Source organism: Phaseolus vulgaris, chromosome 8, assembly GCF_000499845.2.
Source record: "Phaseolus vulgaris cultivar G19833 chromosome 8, P. vulgaris v2.0, whole genome shotgun sequence".
Lineage (NCBI taxonomy): Eukaryota > Viridiplantae > Streptophyta > Magnoliopsida > Fabales > Fabaceae > Phaseolus > Phaseolus vulgaris.
The window spans coordinates 28,661,389-28,670,915 of record NC_023752.2 but is presented as its reverse complement, the minus strand read 5'-3'; the positions used below and the strand labels follow the sequence as shown (position 1 = coordinate 28,670,915).

Genomic DNA, 9,527 nt, shown 5'->3' with positions numbered 1-9,527 from the left:
CTCTCCTTAATAGATAAGATTCTTTTCTGTTATAGCACCTTGAGAGAAGGCGCCCATAATAAAATTTTTCCTGTTAAAACATGCTTTCAATTGAGATTAGATTCTCATGAGAAAAAGTTATTACAAGAGATAAGCTATCAAAGGGGCTTGAGACCCCAGGTGATGGAAATTGAATACTTCTTAAATTCTAGTAAGCCCTTTACTGACTTGATCGTTAGAGTGCAATCAACAGGTAGGGCCCCCTCTGTTTCAACGGAGCTACGTTCCAGAGCTACAAGAGATAGGACAAATTTCTGTAGAGAGATACGGAGCTAGGGTTTGTCACCAAAGTCAACAGGCAAGCATGTCAACCGGCAAGAACATTTGGCGCCCACCGTAAGACCCGATAAAACCTAATCTCATCCGCAGTTGTGATTGCTTTTTCTGACGTAATGAGGAACACGAGGCAAGGTCCGCTGGGATCTGAAAGGAATGATGTCCCCACCCTACAACAGCTTATGGAAACCGTGAGGGCACTCCAAGAGGCCAACAAGCAGTAAAAGCGAAAGCAAGAGCGGATCCAACGAGAGGCCAGAGCCGAGCAAGAAAGGCTAATGGAAGAAGTAGTGGCGGAGGCAATGGAAGAAGCTAAAGCTGAACAGGAAAAGCTTATTGCAGAAGCTCGAGCTGAGCAGCTACTCAGGCAAGATCAGTTGATGGTAGAGATAGATGCTTCACAAGCAAATAGTGAGGAACTACGCAAGGCCAATGAGAAATTGTGTAAGAATTTACAACATCTTGATCAATGCTCTACGACGGAGCGAGGTTCGAGTGCACAACCAAGAGCTCGCCAAGCCATTTTCGCATGCGATCATGGATGCTCTCGTGCTAGCAAGTTACAATACACCTAAGATTGTTTTCACGGGAGTAGAGGACCCTGAAAGCCATCTTACGGCGTTCAACACCTAAATGATTATTTCGAGAGGAATAAACGCCATCCATTGCAAGATGTTCATGGGTACGTTTACGGGTACATCTCTGCAATGGTTTAGTGGCCTTCCTGACGGCCTCATCTCCTTCAACCAATTTTCTGAGTTGTTCAGGGAACAATTCATTGTGAACTAGGCCCAACCACCGGTCTCATTTGATCTCTTCAATGTGAAGTAAAGGCAAGGTGAATCTCTAAAAAATTATTTGAACAGGTTCAGGGCGTTCACAATGAAGCTCCAGACCCATGACATCTCCTGCTGGTTAACGCCTTTGAGCAGGGAGTCATGACAAGGTCATTCAGTGAATCACTGATCAGGAATCCGACAGTGACGTTTGCTAAAATATGAAGTCGAGCTATCGCTCACATCAGCGCAGAGGAAGCAATATTTGTGAAGCACAACAACACATATCCAGGGCAGACTAAGCCCAAGGAAGGTAGTCGAGCCCGACCTCTGAGGGTTAATGAAGCCATGACCGAGAAGCGGACAGACGCAAGATGGGCACCATACTCAGCTAGGAAGAACGCGCCCAAGGCGAAAGCGTAATGATTTGGAAGTTCGGCCAAAGTTCTGAATGACTTACAAGGAGTTGCTGAGTATGCCAGGGGTCGTGGAAAAGTTGAGATTACCCCAAAAGGCTGACAGGAACTTGGGGCCACGGAAAGAAACCTAGTGCGAATTCCACAAAGGATTTAGGCACGACGTGGAGTGATGTATAGTACTAGGTTATTAGTTGGCAAGATTAGTAAAAGACAGATTCTTGAAGGAATATCTGGAGGGAAACCATGAAGGGACAAAGGAAGAGATTGCTCCTAGGGACCAAGTGCATGAGGTACCAGTCCATGGTGAGGTGAACACCATCTCGGGAGGATTCTCGAGAGGGGGGTGCACTGCCTCTAAGCCTAAGAAATACACGAGAGAGGTAATGGTAGTAGAGGCGAGGAGACCTGACCAGTCGGCAGAGCCCGCCCTATGCTTTACAAGCTCTGATTTGGAAGACGTGGTCTCGCATGAAGATGATCTGGTGGTGATATTTGTCGTCACCGTTGGAACGAGAGTACATTAAGTCCTCATCGACCAGTCAGCTAATGTGATGTTTTGGGTAACATTCAATAATTTGCGATTTTCACCTAACCAATTAAGGTTGTACGATGGTATTTTGTTTGGCTTTGCAAGAGACCAGGTGGAAATACGTGGACATATTGAGCTGAGAACAAATTTTTCAGATGGCACTTCAGCTCGTACGATCAACATCAAGTATATAGTAGTTAATGTTGTCTCGCCCTACAATTTTCTTTTGGGAAGGCCCTCTTTGAACAGACTAGGTGCAGTGGCCTCAACGAGGCACATGAAGATTAAATTTTCCTACCTTGATAGAGGGGTGATAATCATCAAGTCTGATTAGAAGGCGACGAGGAAGTGCTATAAGAACAATCTGAAGAGCAGGAGGGGAGTGTATTCAATCACTATTCAGGCGCGAAAGCCAAAGAAGATCATGCAAACTGAAGTCACCAGCGAGAGGCGGCCTGAACTTGTTGGTGAGATTTAGGAGAAAGAGATAGCAGGTAAGAAGTTCAAGCTCGACACATCGATATGTCAAGAGTTGCAAGACAAGATAGTCAAGGTAATATCGAAGCACATGAACGTTTTCGCTTGGTCATCCTTGGACATGCCCGGTTTAGATCCAGAATTCTTGTGCCATAGGCTTACTATGGACGAGAAGGTCACACCGGTAGTGCAGAAAAGAAGGAAGTTTAATGAGGAGAGGCGTCTGATCATCAAGGAAGAGACGCAAAAGCTTTTGAAGGTTGGCCACATAAGGGAGATTCAATACCCTGAGTGGTTGGCAAACGTAGTGTTGGTACAAAAGGCTAATGGGAAGTGAAGGATATGCGTCGACTTTACTGAATTGAATAAGGCCTATCCCAGCATAAACTCCTTGGTGGATAGTGCCTCAGGTTGTCGATTGCTAAGTTTCCTAAACGCTTTCTCGGGGTACAATCAGATCTGTATGCACCCCCTAGATGAGAGTAAAATCGCCTTCATGACCGAACTATCCAGCTCTTGCTACAAGGTTGTGCTCTTTGGCCTCAAGAATGTTGGTGCCACCTATCAAAGGTTGATGGATAGAATTCTTGCCCCAATCATTGGGCGAAATGTACAAGTGTATGTAGACGACATGGTTGTCACTTCAGAAGAGAAGGACCAGCAGGCTGTTGATTTGGAAGAACTATTCAACATGATAACCAAGTAAGACTTGAAGCTGAACCCAGAAAAATGCGTGTTTGGGGTGGAAGCGGGGAAGTTCCTTAGGTTTTTGCTCACCGAACGAGGTTTAGAGGCGACCCCGGACAAGTGTGCAACGATCATAGGAAAGAGGAGCACTGCTAGTGTAAAGGAGGTCCAGCAGCTGACTGGACGCATGACTGCCTTGTCTAGATTCTTGTCAGCTGGTGCAGATAAGAGGTATTCTTATTTTCAATGCTTGAAGAAGAATAATCGTTTTGCATGGACTGACGAGTGAGAAAAGTGTTAGAAAGTATGGCTTTAAACTAGAGGGGGGTTGAATGGTTTAAAGAAGGTTTTCGCAAACTTTTAAACCAAGAATGAAATCACTTTGAGAAACACTTGAATCAGAATTCAGTTTGTCAAAAGACAAAGCAAATAAGAACAACACCAGAAAAACAATTGGTTGTTTCGCAGAAACAATCGGTTGTTTATACCTGTTCACAAAAATAAAAAAAACTGAATTTAAAGAGATTAAGGATAGAGAGAATGCACATAGAGATTTATAATGGTTCACTCTTAACCCAGAGCTACATCCAGTCTTCCCAGAAACCACTGGGGAATCCACTAAGCAATCAACCCTAGATCACTTACAACACAACCAAAGAAGTGACCTTGATCCCCTCAAGACACACATTTCCTTTGGTCCAGCACAACACCACTAAGAATGTTGATCTTGATCCCCTCAAGAACACACAACACTTCTCAGCTATACACACAGAGTTTCTTTCAAAGTACAAAGGATTACACTTGTTACAGAAAAGATCTAAAATCAATACAAGATGAAAATCCTATCTCACACTCTTTGATCAATGCAATCTCTAAGCAATTCTCAACTTTTTCAAAAGCTCAATCTATTGAAAAACTCAAATATGTTTTTCTGTATTAAAACAAATTTGTTTCTTGCATAATCTTAACAAACTATTAATTGCATTTAAAGATTGGTCAAAACATTAAAAACTGGAGCGTAAACAGTTGTAAAATCATTTAATGCTCAGTCAAAGCACAAAACAGTTTTTTGTTATGGTCCCAAAACAAACAATCGGTTGTTTCCACGAATCAATCGGTTGTTTTGGTTTGACAGCAAGTCAACCATCAAAATCAGTTTTCAACCTTTCTAAAAACACCTAAGTATAAAACAATCGGTTGTTTCGACAAAACAACAGGTTGTTTTTCACTTAGTTTGAAAAACACTTTTCAATTAAAAGGTTTGAGAATGCTTATGCTTTGGATTCAATCAAGAGTGGATATATACAATTAACCTACCCCAGATCCTATCTAAAGACAGCTCAGCAACAGCAAGCACATCCAGCCTTTCATCAACCTTCAAAGGGTTTGGATTCTTCAAAGCTTGAACACACTTGGTTCAACAAAAAGGCCTTCATCAGATTAAAGGAGTACCTGGCCAGCCCACCTGTCCTCTGTCAATCGTTGCTAGGTACTCCCCTTCATCTTTACTTTGCAGTCACAGATCGAGAAATCAGCTCGGTCATTGTGCAAGAACAAAACAAGGCCCAGAAGCCTGTCTACTTTGTGAGCAAGGTGCTGCAAGGGCCAGAGACGTGTTATCAGGCTATTGAGAAGGTTGCTTTTGTGGTGGTATTCGCAGTTTGGCGACTTCGCCATTACTTCCAAAGCTTCATTGTAATAGTTATGACTAATCTGCCCATCCGCATGGTCCTTCAGAAGCCCGACATAGCAAGTCAGATGGTTCGTTGCGCTGTTGAGTTGTCTGCGTTTGACGTGCAGTATGAACCCCGGGGGACTATCAAAGGTCAGGTGTATGCGGATTTTTTGGTAGAACTATCACCTGAGGCTACCCAACCAAATGGTAACGACTTATAGTGGGTCCTTTCAAGGGATGGGTCTTCTAACCAACAAGAGAGTGGTGATGGGGTTATTCTAGAAGGGTCAAGTGGGTTGTTGATCGAGCAGGCCCTTAGGTTTGCCTTCAAAGCTAACAACAATCAAGCTGAATATGAAGCCCTGATAGTTGGGATGTTGTTGGCTAAGGAATTGGGGGCTCGAAGCTTGTTGGTGAAGAGGGACTCGTTACTGGTTACTGGGCAGGTCACAGGTGAGTACCAGGCTAAAGATCCGCAGCTGTCCTCGTACCTCAAGTATGTTGTGTTTCTGAAGGCAGTTTTTCCCACGTTCAAGCTAGTACATGTCCCAAGAGAACAAAATTTCCAACCAGACTTGTTGTCCCAACTGGCGAGCTCGGGGAAAGGAGGTTGCAAAGGTCAGTCATTCAGGAGACCTTAAAGTCGCCTAGGACTATTGCGGAGGGGATAGCAGAGGTCAAGCATGTAGAAACCTTGGGGGTGAGCTCGAAACAAGGGAGGAGGCATCGGTCGTTGACACAAGAGAAATTGAAGGTGCCAAGGATAAACACCTACGATTTGCTGGGAGATGGGTTGTTGGAGGTTCTGCAAGTCGACACGTTGGAGACCTGGATAACGCCATATCAATGTTACCTAGTTGATGGTTTGCTTCTAGTAGAGCCTATAGAGGCAAAGACGATTAAGAGGAATGTGGGGAAGTACACCCTTGTGGATGGAAAGTTGTTTCACCACAGTTATACCCATCCCGTCCTCACTTGTGTAAGTGGGGATCAGTGTACTTGCATCATTGCGGAACTCCATGAAGGCCTTTGTGGGAGTCATGTGTGTTAAAATTAATGGCTTAAATAAGAGGGGGGGTGAATTGTTTGTCCAAATATTTTCGCAAATATTGAATAAGAATGAAGTTTTATCAACAATCACAGATTAAGCAATCAAGGAAGTCAATCAAAAAATGTTAAAGAAACTATTTGCAGAATTTCAATCAGTTAAAACTTCGTTTTAACTAGTTGTTTATGGAAGCAGCAAAAGCAGAATTAAAACAAACAGTTTATAAGGAGTGAGAGAGAGAGAGAGAGATTACTCAGCCAATTTATACTGGTTCACTCAACATTGAGCTACATCCAGTTCCCAGAACAACCACTGGGTTCCACTAGTAATCAATCACAGATTACAACTCACACAAACACAAAGAGGTGATCTTCATACCACAAGAACAACTCACCCTCTTTGCTATACACACCCTTAGTCAGAACACCCTCTGACTTTACAGGATTTCCACACACTTCACAAGTTTATAAAAGAAAAGATACAAGAATCATGAAAGGAACATATTACACCTGAGTTTACAGGAATCACAGAGCTCTTAAGATCATACTTTGAACTAGTGAACAACTATTTAGCAATCTTGCAAACCTTTGAAAAACTTTTCTCAAAAACAATCTCAATCTCACTGAATTTGATATCTCTCTTCTGTATTTTGTTTCAAAAGGAAAGCCTTATTTATAGCTCTCAAAACTAGCCGTTATAGGCTTCAATTATGAGTCAAAACAGTTTTGATTTAATTACAAAACAGATTAAAAGGTTTTTGAAAAGCTGTTATGAAATGTGACAATCAACCGGTTGAAAATTCGTTTTAACCAGTTGAATTGGTTAGTCAGTTATTTAACCAAGTCAAAAACAGTTTTAAAACCTTCAAACAAGCTAAGTGACAAACAACCGATTATTTCGTGGTTTTAACCGGTTATTTTTCTCTTTGCTTAAAACACATTTTTCTCTTTTAAAATAGATTGAGCAAGCTTGTGCAAGGGACTAGGAATGATCTTTACAAGAATTCTAAAAAACCTAGACTAAGCTCAAACCAAAAGCAGTACAACTTCGACCTTCACCATAGATTTGAAACATTAAAGCTCCCATGTTCTACAATGTGAGAGGAAGATCTCTCTCACTAAAGTTCGTTCGAGTGGGGTATTATTTGCCAACCATGAAGGAGGATTGTATGAGACATGCACAACGATGCGAACAATGTCAGAAGCATGTTAATTGGCATCATGCACCACCTGAGGAGTTGCGGTCAATATATAGCCCATGGTCTTTCCATACCCGTAGAATAAACATCTTGGGTCCTTTCCCTTTAGCAATTCATCAAATGAAGTACCTCGTGGTAGCCATTGAGTATTTCACATAGTAGATAGAGGTTGAGCTAGTTGCACAGATAACTGCCCATAAGGTGCAGCACTTTGTGTGGAATAACATCATATGCCGCTTTGGGATCCCTAGACATTTGGTGTCTGATAATGGAAGCGAGTTTGCAAGTCAGCAATTATGCAAGCTATGCACGGAGCTCGGCATCAAACAAGTATTTGCATCTATGGAGCATCCTCACACAAATGGCCAGGTCGAGTCTGCCAACAGAGTCTTGCTCAGAGGATTGAAGAGGAGGTTGGAGAAGGCCAATGGGACCTGGTCAGAGGAGGTTCCTCGAATATTGTAGGCTTATCACACTTCTCCTCAATCAACAACTAAGAAGATGCCCTTCAGTTTGGTATACGGTTCAGACGCCATGATACCCGTAGAGATCCAAGATAGCTCGCCTTCGTTCCAGAACTTCGTCATAGAAGAGTCTAACGAAGGAAGGAAGGTGAATCTGGATCGTTTAGGCAAAATGTGCGAATAAGCTCGCATCAATTCAGAAGCTTTAAAGAGAAGGGTGAAGATGAATAAAAGACCAAGCTGAAGTCTTGGTAGTTCCGAGTTGCCGACTTGGTGATGCGAAAGGCCCACCCCTGTCATTTGGAGAATAAGTTGTCTCCAAGATGGACTGACCCATTCCGCGTGGTGGAGGTGCTCAGGAACGGAGCCTACAGGCTTGAAACCCTCGAAGGGGGAGCTATACCTCGAACATGGAATGGGGCGAAACCTTAAGTTTTATTTCAATTAAGATATTTTGTTAATGTTTCTTTATGAACGATGTAGTAATTAAGGGGACACTTTTTTTCCTTAGGAGGGTTTTTTAACGAGGTCACCCAATTGAAAATTGTTATTGAAAAATGGTGCATTATAATTGTTTATTTGATTAGCACATGATAAGATGACTTGCCTCGGTGAGATTATCCGAGTAAGCATCATGTGTGCATAGTTGATTACTTAGTGTCAGGTAAGACGACCTGCCTCAGTGATATTACCCGAGCAGGCGCTTTGTGCACAAATGGTTTATCCGTAATTCAGGTAAGACGAAATTTTCTTGGCAAGATTCTAAGTCCAGGCGCTTTGAAGTCAAACGTAATTCAGGTAAGACGACCTTTCCTTGGTAAGATTCTGAGGTCAGGCACTCTGAAGCTCGATCAGCCATAACTAAGATTCTTTGGCTTGAAACAGGTAAGACAACCTACTTCGGGGAGATTACCCGAGTAGGCGCTCTATGTAAAAGTTGGTCGTCTATAGGCAGGTAATACGACCTACCTCGGAGTTGGTATGACCACCCAAGTTTAGGCGCTCTGCAGATGAAGGTTGAGACTAAGATTATCTAAGAAGTCGGGGTAGACCGTCGAGAGGATGATCACTCTAGTTTGAGCACCCTGTGGGTTAGTAATACACCGTAAAGGTGATTGTTTAAGATTTGACTTGGAGTGTAAGCCAACACCCAAGTTAGATGCTCTAAACAAAGGTATTCTTAACGTAAAGGGGAAAGATCAAGCTTGGAAAGAGTGCGAGCCTTTGAGTACCGAAGGCCCTGTTTAGCAAGGTTAAAGTATGTGATCCTTACTCAAGTAGTCGAAGAGAACGCATGCGAGTTAAGAGGTTATTTGTGGCCAGAGGGTATGGATCCTCCAAAGGTTAGTTTTTCAAAGCATTTTGATTTTCCATGCTTGATTGACGTATTAAGTTTGCTGCCTTTTCAGCTTAAGTGGGTTAGCATAGGTGTAAATTGGTATGTTATCCATAGGTGTTAAGCTTATGCTAACCACTTTTCAGTAAGCACGAATTGATTACACTAGTCAAAATTACCAAAGATAAAAAGTTAAACCAGCAAAGGAGGTTATAGTTAGCATACATAAATAAAAATGGTTTATAAGCTAGACTGTTCAAAATGCTTCAAATGTTGTGAGTTACACGAAAGGTGCTACTCTTCCATGAGTTTCCCATCGACCACGGTCTTACCTGGGCCAAGCTGAACTCTCAGGATAAACACCCAAGGCTTGTGCGACAGCGTCCTCAAACCCCACAAGATAGGAATTAACAGCATCGTTGGTGAAGGAATCTTTCTCCTTACCAAGCTCCTCATCTTTCCGTGTCAGTTCTTCCTTAACCCTCTCTACCTCAACTTGGTGACAACCAAGCAGCTTGCAGCAAGAGTTTGCCCCAATTGTGATGTGATTCTGATTCTCATCAAATTGTCTCATGGTCTCTTCAACTAGGTGGTCCTCCTCGA

General features: G+C 42.6%; 1 protein-coding gene across 1 annotated transcript; it reads left to right on the top strand.

Moving 5' to 3' along the window:
- The first annotated feature begins 593 nt into the window (after positions 1 to 593).
- LOC137824886 (uncharacterized) lies at positions 594 to 7,589 on the top strand. Its single transcript, XM_068630565.1, has 5 exons — positions 594 to 759; positions 4,720 to 5,033; positions 5,100 to 5,331; positions 5,415 to 5,920; positions 7,287 to 7,589. The coding sequence occupies exons 1-5, from the start codon at positions 594 to 596 to the stop codon at positions 7,587 to 7,589; spliced, it is 1,521 nt and encodes a 506-aa protein (XP_068486666.1).
- Positions 7,590 to 9,527: the final 1,938 nt, after the last annotated feature.